This window comes from Trachypithecus francoisi, unplaced genomic scaffold, assembly GCF_009764315.1.
Source record: "Trachypithecus francoisi isolate TF-2019V2 unplaced genomic scaffold, Tfra_2.0 Lachesis_group16, whole genome shotgun sequence".
Classification (NCBI taxonomy): domain Eukaryota; kingdom Metazoa; phylum Chordata; class Mammalia; order Primates; family Cercopithecidae; genus Trachypithecus; species Trachypithecus francoisi.
This window is the reverse complement of record NW_022681461.1, coordinates 12,912,305-12,932,097: the sequence shown is the minus strand read 5'-3', so window position 1 is coordinate 12,932,097 and position 19,793 is coordinate 12,912,305. Positions and strand designations below refer to the sequence as shown.

Below are 19,793 nucleotides of genomic sequence, written 5' to 3'. Positions count from 1 at the left end.
CACTATTAGACATCTGAGAAATTTTGATAGGTACTTGCAAAACTCATCAAAATACCCAACTGATAGACATATGAGATTAGAAGACTTTTTAAAATAGAGTGGAGATGTCTACAGGTGAACAAATTGTGTTAAATAATCAAAAATATAATTCTTGCTTAAGATAAAGAATATAAATCATATCTATTGATGTTTTATTTATTTATGCTTATATAATCAGTATATTCATTATATGTACACAAATGAAAGTGATTTAGACTCCATGTGTATTTGAAAGTTAACCTTTTAAAAAATGAATGGGAATTAAGTGTTTGGTGGGATTTTTTCTTTTTTTGTGTGAAGACAGGGTTTTGCCATGTTGCTCAGGCCGGTCTTGAACTCCTGGGCTCAAGCGATTCACCTGCCTTTGGCCTCCAAAAGTGCTGGGATTACAGGTGTAAGCCACTGTGCCTGGTTGTGGAACAGGAATTATGGAACCAACATAAAATGTTTAACTCTGATGAGAAAAGTCTTATTTTTGGAGTTGAGTCATTGGCTCTCCTGATAAGCCGAGGTGACTCTTTAGGATTTAACTTCTTGGCTGTCTCATTTGTCTTTCAGGGAATTGCTTTCCCACCAATAAAAAGTGTCTTCTGGAGCTGAAACTCCTGATGCCTTGAGGGTATTATAGAGTCTTTTACTTAGTAATCCAGTCTACCCTAGAATCCACGTGGTCATTACCATCCTTTGATTGCATTTTGTATCTATATACATAGAGTTCAGAAGGCAATATTCTGTTGGCAAAGTCATCTTTTTCCATGGGTAGCTCAAATTGAAGACAAGAACTAATTTTTATATATGCTTATATTAATTGATTGATTGACTGACTCATGCATTCATTCATTTGGTTACTCAATCAACAAATCAGGTTTGAACATGTCTTTGCACCTGGTACATTCCTGGGTCTTGGGTGACAAGAGTTAGGCCAGCTCCTACCATTTATGCCTTTTATATGGTCTGTTTCAAGGGCACAAACAGATCCCCCAGTCAGATGGCCCTACCTTTCTCTCTCCCCAAAACTACAAGGGACCTCATATGCAGGTGCACTGACAGTTCAGCCTACACATCCAAATTATATCAACATCACCACAGACATCAACCTTGAACCGTTCCCTTTCCCCTACACTGCTGTGCCTGGTGTGTGCATATCCATGGCTTGGTACACCCTCGGGAAGATGGACCCAAGGAAAAGACCTGCTCAGGCCCTAGGAGTGGACTCAGGGTCTTTGAGTTGGGAAATCTGGGATCCTGGGGAAGGGTGAGATCCAGGAAGGAGCATCCAGTTGGCTCTGTGAACTCCTTGCCTCATGCGGAAGCACTTGCTGAAGGAGAACAGAGTGAGGGACTCCAAAGGATCTGGGCCCAGTGCTTGGGGCTAACAGTACCATGGACCAGGCTGATCGGCCCTCTGCATTGTGGACCTGGCCTCTGCATCATTGTGGTTTTGTGCTGTGATGATGATGCTCTGGATCAGGGCAAGTGCAGGGCATGTGTCCTGGGAGTGTGCATTGGGGTGGCCAGGATCTCTAGATGGTTCCTACACTTCAGTGCCCCACCCTCTCTTCAGGGGACTTTAAGTATGGGGCTCCATGTTCCCAAGAAGGACAGAGGATACTGGATTCCTCCCCATCAAGTTCTGTGATATTATCATAGACACAGGCAGATCACAAGCAAAGCATAGATCTGTCCCCAGCAGTCAATGAGAACTGTTAAACATCATTAGCTACCAGCTTCCCCTTTCTCTCTTCCCCACATGGATTTTATTATTGCCCCCGAAAGTTCTGTAATGTTTCAAGAATCAGCTAATTGTGGCTAAATACTATTATTTTTTACTGGGACCCTAGGAGATCCTGAGATTGTGAAAACTATGCCTGAAAAGTTCCTTTCCTCATGATGTCTTTTTTTCTGATTTGAAAAATTACTGAATATGTCAGTAGACATGCATAATGGATTGACAGATCAATTTTCCATTTTCTTTGGGAGTTTGTGTAGGGGAGTGATTCCTGTTGTAAGGCAGGATGACTTGGTGGGTTAAGGGCTCCACTAGGAAGTGTGGTCTGCCACTGCTACTTTGGACTAGTAGCTAAAGCTTTCATGTCTCTGTTTCCCTATCTGGAAAAGTGGGCAATAATAGAAAAATAGAAAAGCATTACTGTGAGGTTAAAATGAGCTGATGCATGTAGAATGCTTATAACAGTGCCTGACACACAGTTTGCATTCTGCTGTTAGCTTGTATGTGTGTGCATGTGTGGAGCTATCTTCAAATATGATTCAGAGGAAACTGCTCTGTGAGGTTGGGAGGACTGAAAGCAAAAGACTCTGCCTTGAGCATGATACTGAGTAGGTTGAGGCTAAGAGGACAGATGTAAATGGTGCTGGTTCCCTTATGGCAACCTTTGCATGCCCTTTGGCTTGTCTGTGCGTTACTCTCACGTTTAGGACCTGGTTCGCTTAGCTGATTGGGATGTTAACTGTTTGTGTGCTGAGCAATCACAAGTCAGATTTCATGACTATTATTCAGGTCATTGTCTTTGTTCTGTGACTTTGGTTTCTTTGATGGTCCTGGTCTATTTTATTCATCAGTTTGTTTACTAACAGTTCTCCTGGACTCTGGGATTGTCAGTCAGTTTGTACTCCATTTTCTCTTTTAACTGTCCTTCTCACTCTTTAGTTGTAAGGCTTTTAAAACATAGACATCTTATCCTTTTTTAAAAAAAAGAATTGTAGTGAAACACATGTGACATAAAATTTGCCACTTTAATCATTTCTAAGTTCATACTTCAGGGACGCTAAGTACATCCACGTGTTGTGTAACCATCACCACCATCCATCTCCAGAAATCTTTACATCTGGAATAATTGAAACTCTGTACCCTTTAAACCATGACCTCCCATGACCTTACCTCCCTCTAGTGCCTGGCAACCACCATTCTACTTTCTGTCTCTATGAATTTGACTGTTCTAGGTACCTCAAAAATGTACATCATTTTGAACAGTAATATATCCCTTGAATTAAAAGCTTTTTTTTTAAAAAAAAAAAGGTATCTGTTTAGGACTTTTATAGATATTCATGCTTTCTTTTTGCAAAATTACTTATTTATTGTGGCCTTACACAACCATTACATTTGGAATTTCTTTCTACTAGCATCTTTGCAGTTTAACTCCAAAGAAAGTAATCTCTAGCTTTCTATAAAAATGACTGAAGGTTAACATGAGAAGTGAAATGCTGAAGATAAAATGGGAAGTGTCCCTCAACTTCACTCCCTTTCCTTACTCCTATACCCTATAAATGTTGGCTGAAAAATTGTGCCAGTATCAAAACAGACTTTCATAGAGATCCTAAAATTTTACCACTGGAATCATTCTCCTTTCTTGACATTATGCCTGATGCTCATTTTTCTCTGTGCCATGCTTGATCTATCCTGACGCTGGAGAAGTATTAGTTCCAAAAATTTTCTTCATATGGAATGATTTGTCCTGACTGGAGGCCAAGAGCTTTCAAAACTGTGTTCTGCTGTGATTCATGCTGACTTGAATGCTTTTTAGAATTCTTACAGTCCAGGCGAATCATTGGAGATTCTTCTTCAAGAGTCATAAATGGGAAATTTATTGGCCTGAAATAACAGGGAAAGAGGAAAAGACATTTTAAAAAATGATAATTTATTACAAAAAAAAAAATTAGCCAGACGTGGTGACGCGCACCTGTGGTCCCAGCTACTTGGGAGGCCGAGGCAGGAGAATGGCGTGAACCCGGGAGGCAGAGCTTGCAGTGAGCCGAGATCATGCCACTGCACTCCAGCCTGGGTGACAGAGAGAGACTCCATCTCAAGAAAAAAAAAAAAAAGATAATTTATATGTTAGATTGAAGTTTCAAGATTTTACTTTTTAATGAGCATTCACTCTGAAATTTTAAAAAATCATAGATGAAATTACTTACTAATCCATTTCTTGAAAACAACTAGTGCAGAGTAATTCTATAGTGTCAGCGTATTGTACATAAAGATCATTTAATTTTTATGGAATGAATGTTAAAAATGTCACAGTTTTTCATCAGTATTTGAATAACTATTTGAATTACAATTATTTTATACAATAAAACTAATAAGGTAAAAATGAGAGGGATCAAAGAATTAAAGACAAGAACGCCAACTAACCCTAATCGTTGGCATAGTTGCTGTAACTGAGTGCAACATTTGTCCCCAACTTCCTGGCAGTGAAAAGAGAAACTCATTATTAGGAAGTAGAATGCCTACTAATTCCACAGGAACACAGATTTGTCTGGCACTATATTCCAAAAGGAATTTATTTTGCAGGAACAATAAGCGATGTAATGCACAGCTTTTATGAAAAATCCAGAAGTAGCTTTCATTTTCTTCTTCCTAAGAAAGCCAGTGAAAGTGGGAGGAAGTGACAAGGAGGCTAAAGTAGGTCCAAGAATTGAATCTCCTCTCCCAGAGCTGTCATTATAACACCGATACAACTCAGGATGTTAGACTCCCATTCCCACATGCCCTTTGCTGAACCGGGCTTTGATGGAAACTGGACTGCACATGATTCGAGGTTGTCCCCTTTGACCAGAGCCTGGAAAATTGTATTCTCTGCTGCTGGTTAAGGCCAGATCTGTTCTCTTTGAAAACCAAACAAGCAGATGGTGGGGGCTGACATCCTTTTACAAAGACTGAGCAGACTGGTCTGTGTGCTCGTTCAGGTGGAAGCTACCCTATCTGTGTATGAAGATGAGCTGCAGAGGTACCAGCAGAGATGCAGGCTTCCTGGGGGAAGCAGCCCTGTGACTGCCCCAGAACTTACACAAATGCTTGATTGAAATCCCAGAGTTCCACCCCACAGAGCAGCAGAGAAGATTTTGGCCTAGGAGCTGCTAGGAGCAGGTGTGACCAGACGGCCTCCCCAGCCATAGGAAAAGCTCCCTTAGGCTCCCGTGGTGCCTCCAACCCTGAGAGAGATGGTCCTCTTGTGAGCCTGCCAGGATGAATTAGCTGCAGAGGTCACCCCAAGTCACTGAATGCGCTGACTTTTGTTTCTGATGGTTTCTTAGTGACCGATGTTAGAGTACATCTGCTCCAAATAAAAACTGTGGCTTAAACGTTAACTTTTAAGCCATTTTTTTCTTTTTTTGGAGAGTAGTTCAGTGTCATTTTTGTCCTGGAACTCTTCATGGTTGAATATGGTAAAACAGTGCCTTGGTACCTGTTCAGTTATTGTCTTCCCATCGGCTGTCGTGGATTACTGTGACCTGTGAAGGATCTGAGACCTAATGTAAAATATACAATGATATTAATTAAATAAATTGGAAGAAAAAAATTGTCAGAAAAAAACTCACCCCTTGCTTCTCCTGGTAATTGTATTCGCCATTATACCAACTATCAAATTACCTTGACTGTGTCTATACCAGTATTTTTTCATTTTTAACAACAGAGGAAGTTTGCAAAATTTCCAGAACAGGTAAAAGTAACTTAAAGACAATGTTAATTTTTAATTGTAGTTTCTGTGTCATTTTACACACAGTTTCTTTTCTTTTCTTTTTCTTTTTCTTTTTCTTTTTTGAGGCAGAGTCTCACTCTGCCTCCCAGGCTGGAATCCAATGGCATGATTTTGTCTCACTATAACCTCTGCCTCCCAGGTTCAAGGATTCTCCTGCCTCAGCCTCCCGAGTAGCAGGGATTACAGGCATGTGCCGCACGCCTGGCTAATTTTGTATTTTTAGTAGAGACAGGGTTTCTCCATGTTGGTCAGGCTGGTCTCGAACTCCTGACCTCAGGTGATCCGCCCACCTTGGCCTCCCAAAGTGCTGGGATTACAGGCATGAGCCACCGCACCTGGCCTTTACACACAGTTTCTGTGTGCTACTCTCCTGGTAGCATTTATTTGATGAGGTTCATTTTAGAGATTGCTATGCATGGGAGCTCTACACATCTCTTATTCATGTAGATTAGTTGGAGCATTAAAGTCTCTTCTGAGCAATAAGTAAATCAGGTGTCATAAAATCTTTCCATAGGCCAGTGAAAGATCGGAAGTTGCTCGGGATGGAACCAACTGGAAACGTGCCCCAAACAACCCAGGGGTAGCACCACTCATGGTTGCCAGGAGGAGATGCTGGTTTGGTTTCATGGACCTTCTGTTTTCTTAAGACAATATGGAAATTCAAAATTTTTTAAATGTGAAAATTTTCAATCTTAAATGTTAGTGACCAATAAAATTTTTCTAAAAGATTTCTAAAAGCACCCTTGTTGACCAGATCCAGACCACACGCGTTTGACTGTGACCTCTGGTCGATCATCAGTTGCTAAGATTTACCCATAATGTTACTTGTAGGCTGAGATCCAGTCTTAAACTTGCATGCAAGGCTATGCCAATAAGTCAAATTAAAGTTATCCTTTCCTTATAGAGACCTATATGTTTTATGAAGGAAGAAAATGTTAAGTTTTTTTTTCTCTTGATTTTCTCATCATAAATTGTGGTGGTCTCTGTTGGAAATCACCATATTGGTGGCAACAGATAAGAAAAATGCTATATAAACACTCAGAGAGAAATACAGAGTGTAGTTTTTTTCTTTATAGTATTTTGAAGATTTTTTCTTATAATTTATGTCCTGAAGAGAACTGAGATGTTATCAATTCAAATTTCCTCCTGCACTAGGGGCCAGGTGACATTAAGCTCACTAGCTAGTTATAACCAAGCCAGGCCTTGAACCTGGTCTGTTCATTTTAAATAATAATTAGCATTAATTGAAATTCTCTTGCAGACTGGTTTTCTAATTTTCCTGACAATCCTAGGAGGTAGTTACTGTCGTTACTGCATTTTGCAGACAAGGAAACTGAGGTGTAGGGACTTGTCTCAGGTCATATAGCCAGTAAGAGGTGAAGCTAGTGCAGTATGTTTAGCCCTCATCCTACACTTCCAATTATTTTCCAGGCACTCAAATGCTGCAAATGCCCAGAGTATTTGGGCTGTTCTAATGAGCTGCAGTTTTCAGAGGATGGCATTGGGTAAGAATCTGAAGAGTTCTTATTTATCTCCTATTGTTGCTCTATGTAGATATAATACAGGACATCATCCTAAAAAGTATCCCTGTTCTTTTCCATTGACTGTTGTGTTTGGGCCGTGATTATTTGTACAGGTCCATTGTGCAAAAACTCTAGAAATTATTTATCGTGAAGGTGCTGGATTTACAAGTCCCCAGTCCTAGAGCATGGTACAGTGGCTCTGGGCTCAGACTTCAGGGGCAGGTACATCTGGGTTCAAATCCTGTTTTGGGAGCTATGTGACTTTGAGGAAGTGACCTGGCATGGCAAAGACCCAGTTTCCTTTTCTGAAAAATGGGAACAATATATAACTCTCCTGGTAGCATTGTTTTGTTAGGAAACAGTCCCTGGATAGCCTTCTGGCTAACACCAGTTAGCACCCCATAAAGAGGGAGTTACTGGTGCTACTTCAAAGCTCATGGCCAAAAAGAAACTGAAAGCTGAAAATGCCACTGCTCAACAGCATGCAGTAGAAGGTTCTTCATATTTAGATTTTGGGCTGTTCATTTAGCATTCTTTTTGTTCACATCCTCACAGTTAGGGGGCATACCCCCTCAAGAATAGAGCCACAGACTGAGAGTCCGGTCTTTCGTATCACCTGCACCTGCTCAGGGACTGATTTTTCAAAACTCTTTCTCAGCATTTTTGCTGAGAAACTGAAACTGCCCAGCTGTGAACCCAAGGACCAAGGGAATTTTTTTTTTTAAGAAAAGGATTATTCTACTACCTATGAAAGAAACCTGAGAGCAGAGAGAATCCTATCAGAGTTGAAATGCAGTGGCTGTAAGCCTGGGAATTTGAGTTCTGTCTACTTTTATCAAATATAATCTATCAATCAATCATCTGTCTATCATCTATGTATCTAGAGATGATAGATAGATAGATTAATAGATATCATCTGGAGATGATATAGATAGATTGATTGATTGATAGATTAGATTTGATAAAAATCTATCTATCGGCTGGGCGAGGTGGCTCACACCTGTAATCCCAGCATTTTGGGAGGCCAAGGCAGGTGAATCACAAGGTCAGGCGATTGAGACCATCCTGGCTAACATGGTAAAACCCCGTCTCTGCTAAAAATACAAAAAAATTAGCTGGGCGTGGTGGTGGGTGCCTGTAGTCCCAGCTACTTGAGAGGCTGAGGCAGGAGAATGGCATGAACCCGGGAGGTGGAGCTTGCAGTGAGCCGAGATTGCGCCACTGCACTCCAGCCTGGGTGATAGAGTGAGACTCTCTCAAAAAAAAAAAAAAAAAAAAAAGAAAAAAAGGAAATCTATCTATCTATGTGTCTATCTATTGGTCTATCTATAGGGAGGGAGGCTGGGGTAGCAGGAAGTGATTCCGTCTTAAAGAGTCACCATTTGAAATATTCACAGCTTCTTCCATTTAATTTTGATGTGTTGCCAAAGTACAGTTCAGGTAATAAAGTCTAAGCTAAAGAGGAATTTTTCTTTTGAGTAATACCACTATTAAGCTAATATACATAAAGACAAGATGCATTAGATACTACTCCTTGTTGCTTGAAGAGATTACCTAGAGGAATTATTTGATAGGTTGTTAAAGCAAACGTGAAATCTTTTAAAATGTGATGAGGACCCCTTCCAGGAACCTGTAACTCAAAAATGTTTCTGTGAATTTTCTCTAAAATTACCTCTTTTCTCTTATTTTCCAAAAAGCCAGCTATAAGCTTTTTGTTAAGCCAAAGAAGAAGACATTCTTTACCCTCAGAAAAATGTCAAATTGAGACTGGAGAAGATTTGGTGACAACATAAAACAAGATGACAAATAGCATGTACTTTGTTTAGGTGCTAATTCTTTATCTGTCCACTTTCGGATCAATCTTCAAAGCTTGAGCTCAATGCCCTTTCTCCTTTTAAGCCTTCACTGACCTGCCCAATTATTTAAATATATATAAATAAATATATATTTCCAAAAATATTTGGTAGTTCCTTCCACTGTGCCCTCACAGGGCAAGCGCATGGACCTCTGCTTGGGACCTTTTCTTTTTGGCTCATCATATCCTGTGGCAATGTCCACTGTCTCTCCTTAGAGCATCATCTCCTTCAAGATCAAGAATTGCTGGATTTGAAGAGTCTTGGAGGCCATTTCTGGTCTTACATTCCTGACACATTGGGGTTCTGTGGCAAATGCTTGTCTGCTGAGGGCAATTATTATTAATATTTGAGACAAGATCTTGCTCTGTCACCCAGGCTAGAGTGCAATGGTGCTATCATGGCTCACTCTAGCCTTGACTTCCTAGGCTCAAGTGATCCTCCCACGTCAGTCTCCCAAGCAGCTGGGACCACAGGCACCTGCCACCATGCCCAGCTGATTTTTAAATTTTGTGTAGACAGGGTCTTACTGTGTGGCCCAAGCTGGTCTCGAACTCCTGGGCTCAAGTGATCCTCCTGCCTTGGCCTCCTAAAGTGCTCGGATTACAGGTATGAGCCACTGTGGCTAGTTGGTTTTTATCACTTAAATAAACAAATAAATAGTTGGTTTGAATATGTTGTGTTCTTGTAATCTAAATTAGCTTTTAGATTGGACAAATTTGGAGTTCAAAATCAGCTTTCCATCTCCCTCTGTCATTGGCTTTCCTTTGTTTGCTTGTCTTCTCCGTGAGAAGGGAAGCTATGCCCTATGATGGTGATAAACTCCAGGTGGAGGATCAGTGTACCTGTTTGGGTGCCCTAAGTCAGCAGACATTCCTTGAGCATCAGCTCTGTGCTAGGAAACAGAGATCAGTGAGATGAGATGAGGAGCTGGCAATTCAGTTATGGAGTCAGGTAGATTCATAGAAAAATAAAATTGAGGGTACAAAGAGTACCTCCCATTGCTCTAGTTCTTAATTGCAAACTTACAAGTGCAATAACTGCAAAAGATGCTTGCCAACTGATGGAATAAAAGTGTTCTGATTGGAAAAAGCATTTTTGGTGTTGTCTACAAATCACTCAAGAAAGTCTCGGAAGGTCCTGGGATGGATTTAGATGAGTGCATTGAGAAGACCCTAGCATATAAGATCCAATCTTTAGGGCAGTAGTTAATGGCCTTGGGATGTTGTAAATGTGCAAAAAACAACAGCAAAAACAGCCCTCATAATATGAGGTCCTAGCAAGAGTCCTGTACATGGACTTGGTAAGGGAGGAAGGCACATTCTGGGCAGAAGAGGATGGTTGAAGGCCACCAATGATTCCTGGCAGATTATTAATAAAGGGTGAGGGCCAGGGACCCTGGGGGACTGAGGAGGTGAGAGAAATTCCCAAGGAGTACACCAAGTTAGACAAAAAAATCCGAATTCACCATGTCTCTTGGTTATTATTTAAGGACCGCTGACTTGCCCAACAGAGCATGCAAGCAACGTCTGCAGGCTGGGGGGTGGAGGGAAGCTCAATTTTCTGAGAAGACCAAAGCTCCGTGGACCTCATGTGAGATTCCTGTGAGGCAAGTGCAGGGACATGGGCTGTGGGGGCGGAGAGGTTGTGCCTGGAAGCCCCTGGGCCTAAGCTTTCTAGAGCAGTGGGCCTAGGTTAGATGAGTTTGAGGTTGTCATGGAGAGAAAACTCCTGGTTGGGTGTGTGCCACAATTGTGGGCCTTCCCACTGCTCCCTTGAGGGAATGGCACCCTTTTGGGAGAAGTGTTTTATTAAGCAGAGCTTGACTCGGTGAAGAACCCACAGTGTCACTGCACTTTAACAGGGGCAGTGGGGAGTGATTTTCTGGGAAAGAGCCTGCTGCTTGCCTGTCGGTGGCCCTGACCCGGCGCTTCGTCTCTCCTTCCTAACCCTGTGCCTTTGGGATCAGTTGCCCTGAGGCAGAGAGCAGGAGAGGCCAGGGCTGTGGAGATCCTCCCGGAGGCAGGTGGAAGTCACCAGGAGGGGGCAGCGCAGCACGCGCCTTGGTCTTCCGTTTCTGTCCGGAGGCTGTGGGGCAGGGAAAGAAAGCTGTTAGCTGTTTGCTGTTTGGGTGGTCCAGGGAAGCAAGAACTTGAGCTCAGGTGTGTTTGCCCACTGAGTCACTGAGAAGCCCTGGGGTCTGACTTTCCTGCTGTTATTTCCTTTGTATGATTGTTGCAATCTCTGTCTCTCTTTCTTTCCCTCTGTCCCTCCCATCCTTTCTTGCTCTCTCTCTCTCTCTCTTTCTTGTCTTTTTTCTTCATAAATTTTAAAACTTCAGAAAAGTATAATGACATAATAACTTTATATAATTACATTCAAAAATGATAGTTTAACATTTTTATCTTTTTGATGCAAGTTGTTTCTCTCTTAATAAAATAGTTTAGCAGTTTAATAACATAAATGGTATAAGGAGTTTAAGTTGTGTGTGTGCGTGTGTGTGTAAAACCCCAGACCCATTCTCCTTTCCCAAGGCCACCTTCCTTGGAATCATCTTTCTATACTTTGCATATCTACTTGACTGTGAACACTATGTGGTATTATTTTTTATATATTTTTAAAAGTTCACATAGATTGCTTTATATTATGCATATGTATCAGTATACAATTTTGCCTATCTTCTTTCTCACTTAGCATGGCAGTGTCTTTCTGCTCAAATATGTAGATCTGATTTAATCTTATATATATATATATATATATTTAACACACCTTATTTTAAACAATTTCTATTTCTTTGTGGATGGACACTTGAGTTGCTCCAGCTTTGACTCTATGACAATAAATGTTGTAATATTCTACTGACCATATTACAATGACTATTCTTGAGTCCATATGTGAGAACTCTTGTGTGAATACCTGGAATGGAATTGCTGGGTCATGAAGGTACTGATTTATAATTTTCCAAGATACAGGCCAAGTGCTTTTCAAAGTCGTTATAACAATTTACACTTCCTCCAACAATTTCAGAGAAATTTCATCACATCCGTAGAAATGTTTTACATTGTCAGGCTTTAAACACTTTGTCAGTCTAGTGGGAGAGGAATAGTATGTCACTGTTATTTTAATTTGCATTTCACGTTTCTGGGGAGATGAGCAACTTTTCATGTTTCTTGGCCACTGAAGTTTCCCCTCTGTGAATCACCTGTTATTCACCTTACTGGCTTCTTTTTTAACCCTATGATTTGATTCTTCACTTAGTGGTAGCTAAAGAGAGTTTCTTAGGGGGTGGATTTCTTGAGCAGCTTGTAGCTGGCGTCTATATTGTGGACATGACTACGCATAGTCGCTTATGAGGGGGAATTCTTGGGATCTACTACTAGAAGAGCCCTTGCTGAACTTTTAATCCAGCTCTTCTGTTGGCGTCTCCATCTTGGCAAGGAGAAAAATTTATTTATTTATCCAGGGCATTCTTGCCCCCACAGTAAGGGAGTATTCTCTAGTGACCATTTTTCATCACTTCTTTTGATGGTTTTCAGCAAAATTTCCTGTCTGGTCTTAGATTTCGGAATAGTGGTGCTTTGCTTAATTGGCTCATTTTCATCTCATGAATACTGTGAATTTACCATTGACCAAATTTATCCTCATCTCCTTCTTTCTTGGGCACTGGTGACTAGAAAGCATAGAATTAAGCTTGTGTGTGTGTTTTTCCTTCCTAACAAGTGTATGCATTTCTAAACCGAATTCCTGGCTCCATTGACATCTCTTTATTTTTTATTTATTTTTATTTTTAAATTAAATTATCTTTTTCTTTCCTTTTTTTTTTTTTTTAAGCCCACATAGTTTTGTACAATCCATGGACATCTCTACCCCTGTCTTTCCTCCTCTATGCCTTCCATTTTTATTTGCTGGTTCGTTGTATTCTATTGAATAAGATCGGGGAGTTGATAAATTAAATGTCTGATGAAAAATGAAAAGAAAGGGCATAAGTAACAAAAAGTTAAAGATGAGTGCCTTGTGCAGATCATGATAAAGTCCTCATTGAGTTCCAGGCCCTTGTTGTGAGCATGGAAGATGCAAGGATAATCCAGGAAAAGAGTGAGGAAGAACTCTCAATGACTTCAGGACAGTGACAGGAAGCCATGCTTACGGAAGGAGTGGGCAGTCTTGCCTGGAAGCCTAGATTGTGACTCCAGGGGAAAACTCGCCCACATTATCTATCCTTTTTTGCTGTCAGTTGCATGAGAAAAAGTATTAACATTCAGGGCTCTTTGGAACGCAGTTCTTATTGTGAGATCATTTAGAAGAGTGAGGTCACTGTGATCTCTACTGAAAATGTTGGTGAAAAATCTTGCAAAAATGCATCTAAAATGTGGTAACTCGGAAACACTTGATATTAAAAATTGAGCATTCCTTTCAAGTCTTAAAATGTTTCCTTCTATGTGTGATGGGAGGAGGGAAGGGAACGAAAGCTTCCTGCACATTTACTAAGTGTGCCAGGCCCTGGGTATAAGGGACAACCAATAATTTTTTCAGAAAAAGTCACCATTCTATCTTGGAGGCTGGTTTTTTATGTAACAGGGGACAATGTTTGTGTGGATGCTTTTAAAAATATTTATCTTTGGTGTAATTTTGTCTTCTCAGATAATCTGCTTATTTTTATTTTTAAAATTTATTTTCTAAAAAGAGGTGCCCAAACCCTTACTATACAGCTTGTCATCATTTTCCTCCTCACAGTGGCTGACCTATAGATGCTATATGTTCCTCCCCATCGTTGAATATTTTTTTCATTTTAACTCACATTGTTAACAGCAGGGCTACATATTTGTTTTCAGTGTCTTAATTGGAATATGTTATATATCTTAAATTTTTTCAGGAAGAAAGGGGAGAATTCGTCCTGCATAATTTCTTGTAGTACCTTTGTAACTCCAAGTACAGTTCATCTGTTCCTCCATCTGTCCATCCATCCATCCATCCATCCATCCATCCATCCTTTGAGTACCTACCTTGTACTGGGTAGTGAGCTAAGTGAGTTATAAAACAGATCTAACTGTCTCAAAGACATTGTGATCTAAGAAAACTGAATAGAGAGGTATTTAAATAACTGTAGTATAGGGTAGAGTATAGGAAATTCCACGATGATGGTTTTAATAGCTATTTGTTTGTATCACTAGGGACGTTACTGATTGCAAATGATAGAAATTAAGATCAATTCAGGTTCGTGACATCTGGCCTCAGAGACAGTTGTATCTAATGGCTCAAGTGGTGTTTTTAGAGTTCTGTCTTGTTAGCTCTGCTTCTTTCTGTGGACTGACTTCATTTTTGGACGGTCTATTTCCTTGTAGCAGAAAATTTCCCCATGGAAGTCGCAGGCCTGTCCCATCCTTCAGCTATGATCCCAGAGAAAGACAGAGACCCTCTCTTTCCCAGCATTCATTTATTTAATCTCAGGGAAGACTCCTCTCGGTGTAATTGAGGTCATGTGCACATCTCTAAGACACCAACGTGGCCAAAGGGATGGAGTTTTCTCTATCCACCCCTATATTGGAGGGCTTAGGCGGTGGGGGAGGGAGGAGCGTTCCCACGGAGAATGCGCTAAGGCCATATGGGGTTTGTGAAATGTGGTTCATCGAAGGAAAGATTGATATTGTTACTGACAAAGGCAGAAGGAGGAGATGCTGGGCCAGGAAAATAGAGAAAAGAGGACGGGGTAGGGGAAATGCATTTTAGTATTTTAGGAGGTAAAGGAGGGAGTGGCTGTTTCTCTTGAAATGTGAGGAAATATGTGACTTTTCTTGTGCAGTGATGACAGTAGCATCTCTGTGGCTCTCACCATAAAAGTAGAAACACCTTTGAGAGGAGTAGATGCATTTGCATGGTATTTTCACCTATGTACACTGGTGATACTCTGAAAGGGAAAGAAAAGTGAAATTGTTGGGTGAAAGATGATAAAACAGGAGAAATGAAACCCAGTGAATTGGTTGTTGACCATGAAACCTGGTCAGTCATGGTTTCTGCTCAGTCATGCGCAGTTTTGCTCTCCTGCCATATTTTAAAAGATGGCGAGGCTCGGATGGGTGTGGAGGGAGTGCCTTGGACACCTGGGTGAGGTGGATGGGAGTTCTTCATGGTGCTGCTGCCTACATTCTGAGTCACTGCGATTCACTCTCTGCTTCGTTACAGTTTCATCGCAAATCAGAAAAGGTTAGAAATCATCAACGAAGATGATGTTGAAGCTTACGTGGGACTGAGAAATCTGTGAGTACTCAGGACCAGCACACATTATCTCAGAGATTTTTCCTATTGTCTACTCTGGTCAGGCAGGCATTCACTGGTTCGTTCTAATATGCGTGAAATTATGCGTCTTCACAGGACAATTGTGGATTCTGGATTAAAATTTGTGGCTCATAAAGCATTTCTGAAAAACAGCAACCTGCAGCACATGTAAGTAGAGATTGATTCTTTTGCTTCCCAGGACCCATTTTATTCAATATTTCCCCCCTCTGTTTATTTTCCTTCTTTTCCAGCTCGAAACCTCCCTTTTTAAAGTTAGTATAGCTGTGATAATAGCTTAGAAACATTAGCTCTGATTTTGTTTGATTGTTTGAATAGCTTCAGAGGGGTACTTAGAACAGGCTGTTTATTCCCTTTCATGAATTTCTGGGCCAGTTCCATCTTGGACAGAGCAATAGGCTAGCAGCAAGGAGTCTGATGTGAAAACTGTGTCCTTGCACAGAGTTCTTGATTTTCTTCCTTGGAATCATGACATGCTCCCTGGAAGACATCAAACCAGTGGAACTGAAAGAAGCTGACTTGGCCTTGGCCTTTATAGGGAAATAAAAATTACTGGTGTTTTTCCCCCCACAATAGGATTCTCTTTTGAATCTTCATTTTCCCAAAGTCGTCTGTCATGAATTGATAAAGGTAGAGAAAAATCAATCATGGGACATGCCAAAGGTACAGAAAATCATTAATAATGGGAACTGTTTCCCCAAAGTCTTATTGATGCTTTGTCCACTGAAGTCAAAAGGAAATATGGACAATGGGAACTGTTAGCTGGTTTGTTGCTAAATCCTCTAGATGATGACATTTAAGTCAATGAGCCATGGCTTTCCTGAGAGATATCTTCATTAAACTAAAGATCACCTAAGTGCAGAATATTTATGCATCTCTGAGCACAGACTCAGAACTCCCATTCCCTGAGTTTTTAGTGGAGCTTCTACCAGAAAGTTGTTGCCTGCATTCATTGATTCTGTTTTGCTGTACCAAATTCTCTTTGCAATGATACCTTACATATCATAGTCTATCTATGGGACCCTCACCTGGAATATTTCACATGATTTTTTTCTGATAATTGGTAGGGCAGATCTTTTTATTTACATTTCATAGATAAAATAAGAGTGAGGGTTTCCAGCTTCATCCATGTCCCTACAAAGGATGTGAACTCATCCTTTTTAATGGCTGCATAATATTCCATGGTGTATATGTGCCACATTTTCTTAATCCAGTCTATCATTGATGGACATTTGGATTGGTTCCAAGTCTTTGCTATTATGAATAGTGGAAACCATCATTCTGAGCAAACTATCGCAAGGACAGAAAACCAAACACTACATGTTCTCAGTCACAGGCGAGAACTGAACAATGAGAACACTTGGACACAGGGTGGGGAACATCACACACCGGGGCCTGTCGCAGGGTCGGGGGAGGGGAAAGGGATGGCATTAGGAGATATATCTAATGTAAATGACGGGTTAATGGGTGCAGCACACCAACATGGCACATGTATACATATGTAACAAACCTGCACGTTGTGCATATGTACTCTAGAACTTAAAGTATAAAAAGAAAAAAAAGAGTGAGGGAGTTCTAGGACTTGCTCAGATTTACAGATCATAAGTGTCAGAGTTATGACTCCAGGGCCAACCCCTCTCCATGTTCTTACATTAAGAGTACAGGAAATAAAATCTGTATCATCCATATAATTAGAGAATCAGACTTTCTTATAAGGTTTGTCCTCTTTCTTTTTTTGAGAACAGTTCCCCAACTGATTTCTATGCCAGTTATAAAAGAAACCATTCTCTTTGAAGCAGATTGCCTGAACACTCTATTGAAATTTGTTGATATTATGGAAAATATTAATTTCATAAAGCCAATATCACAGCTTCATATTTTATGGGTGGCATTAATGATGAAGTCACTTTAAAAATACAGTCTGTAAATTAAGACATAAAACATTCTGCAAAAATGTGATAAAACTCCAGGGAACTTTATTAACACATTTCAATTAAATGCTTTTTGGAATCATCTCTGCAGTCTGCACAAATCCTTGCCTGCACAAATCTGATGGCTGCGTAGGCCTCGATAGCATAAACAAGAGAGAAGTTGGAAAGAAGAAAAAGGCAAAATGCTCTAATGCAGTCACTTAGATGTAATTAATGACCTCAGTGGTTTTAAGTTCTGGTATTTTCATTACAGTTGACCTTAGACCCAAATTACTCAACAACTGCGTTTTACTGGCTCTTTTATCACATCACTTCTCCTAATGTTGTGATTCGGACAGTGGGCTCTGGCTAATGACAGTTTTATTAATAGACTTACTTATTACTTCACTTTGCTTTGTATATTTTCCTTGTTGCATGCTATTTCTATGAATATGAAAGCCACCTTGTATATTTTTTCCTGTTGATATATGATAGAATGATTTTGGTGGTATTCTTTGTGCAGTACACAGCTTATACAAAGTCAAATATCTGTCCCTAGCTTCCAGAGAAGAATTATTTTAAAATGGGAAGCTAAAGGGACATACATGTCTTACACAGTTTTCTTAAGAAGCAAGAGTTGGGATGTCAATCATTGATCAAATTGCAAAAACGCTACTAATATTTGTAGCGGTTTATTGAGTAGTAAGACAGAGAGAAATAGGCAAGTATCCGGCAGTTATGAAGAGGTCATCAGATGGCAGATGGCAGTAAGCTTCATATATTCACAGGAGAAAAGAGGCTCGTAATCACCAAAATCTGAAATTAAATTAAGTAGTTTCCTTTTGAGAACAGTAGGGAGGAAGGAAGGAATTAAGTCAGGTGTCTGCCTATCCGGATCTTAGACCTAACCTCTGCTTATGATGGAGGACTCTGGGGACCAGCTTGGTTGGTGGTCCCCTGATTTTCCACATGCAAATTGCACTCTTACCTCAAATATCAAGGCAGTGGGGTGCAAGGGAGCTGATAACAAAATATGTATTAAAAGCTGTTTCTCTGTACCCCTGGGATATACTGATGATCTCTCTGAGTTTCCCCAGCAATGTAAAAACGCGTACAAGATCAGTCGATTTCCCTTTGGGTTTTAGGGAAATTTAAAAGGGATCCTCTCTCTCACTTTCTCCACTCCTCCCCCTACCCTGTCCATATTAGCATCACATGGGGACTGCCCAGAGCCCCAGAGAGTGGTCACTGCGTTATTTCTTGATGCCTTTAATTACTGCCCAGCCCCTAAGAGCCCAGGGACTGTGAGAAAAGCTGGTATTTGTGTTTTCCAGGGACTTTGCAGAGGTGCTAATTAGCTCCTTTGCAAAGCTCTATAATCAAACAGTAAGAGGATTGTTGATTTTTTTCCCTCCCCTCTTCCTCCATTTTGGCTTTTGGCCCCCAAAATAAGTGTGGTTCATAAGACTCATCTTGTTCTTTGGCCCATAACCCCGCTCTTTGCGGTGCTGCTGGCGGCCCCACAGAGGCAGCAGCTCCGCGGGGCGGCCGTCTTACCAGCAGACAGGGAGACCCTTCACCCGAAACCTCCTTTCTTCGCTGCCTCTCTCCGCCTTTTTCTCGAGGAGGAAAGCAGGTTTTTGGTTTTTGGTTTGTTTGTTTTAGAAAGATTGGGACTTCCGATGAAAGCATTTGTGCCTTAGAAACTGTGGAAAAGATAGGCAGACTGACTTTTCAATGCATTGTAGACCAGTGAAACCCATTCTTTTCTTGTTTGTTGGTTTGTTTTTGCTTAGTTTTAAGAAGGAGTCTTGCCGTTGCTGCCCGGGCTGGAGTGCAATGGCGCCATCTTGGCTCACCTCAATCTCTGCCTCCCGAGTTCCAGCAATTCTCCTGCCTCAGCCTCCCAAGTAGCTGAGATTACAGGCGCCCGGCACCACACCCGGCGAATTTTTGTGTTTTTAGTAGAGACGGGGTTTCGCCATGTTGGCCAGGCTGGTCTCAAACTCCGAACCTCAGGCGATCCACCAGCCTCAGCTTCCCAAAGTGCTGGGTTTACAGGCCTGAGCCACTGCGCCCGACCGAAACCCATTCTTAATTCACGTTCCAAAAGAAGAGACTTATGTGGGCACATTTTACAACTTCCTGGTGGATTATTTTTTCACGTGGGTGAGCACTTTATACTCAGTGTGAAGCGAGAAGATGCACGCCTAGAAGGAAGGAGGGTACCCTTGTGTAGGTAGGGGTTTGGATGAGTGGAGATCTCAATATAGAATTAAACTGGGAGTGGACACACACATTCATGATTTGTGAGACACCAGAGTGGTAGGTCCTTTCTCATCAACTGACTAGCCTTAGTTCATGCTTTGGCTCCTGGTTGTAACCCCAGGACTGTGTGACTGATCAGACACACCAGGATACTTCAGTGATGACTTCCTTAGGCTGACAGTGAAGAGTAAGGGGCCAGGATCACTGTCACCCTCAGGTGTCATGTTTTTTATTTTTATTTTTATTTTTTATTTTTATTTTTTTTTTTGAGACGGAGTCTCACTCTGTTGCCCAGGCTGAAGTGAAGTGGCGCAATCTCGGCTCACTGCAAGCTCTGCCTCCTGGGTTCACGCCGTTCCCCTGCCTGAGTCTCCCGAGTAGCTGGGAATACAGGCGCCCGCCACCACGACC

General features: G+C 41.1%; 1 protein-coding gene across 7 annotated transcripts in view; it reads left to right on the top strand.

The window, feature by feature from the left end:
- Positions 1-19,793, top strand: part of NTRK2 (neurotrophic receptor tyrosine kinase 2) — a 368,100-nt gene that overhangs the window by 18,438 nt on the left and 329,869 nt on the right. For all 7 annotated transcript variants that reach the window (XM_033236933.1, XM_033236932.1, XM_033236934.1 and 4 more), the window contains 2 exons: positions 15,094-15,168; positions 15,283-15,354. In XM_033236933.1, the coding sequence (XP_033092824.1) occupies positions 15,094-15,168; positions 15,283-15,354 (147 nt within the window). The remainder of the gene's footprint in view (positions 1-15,093; positions 15,169-15,282; positions 15,355-19,793) is intronic.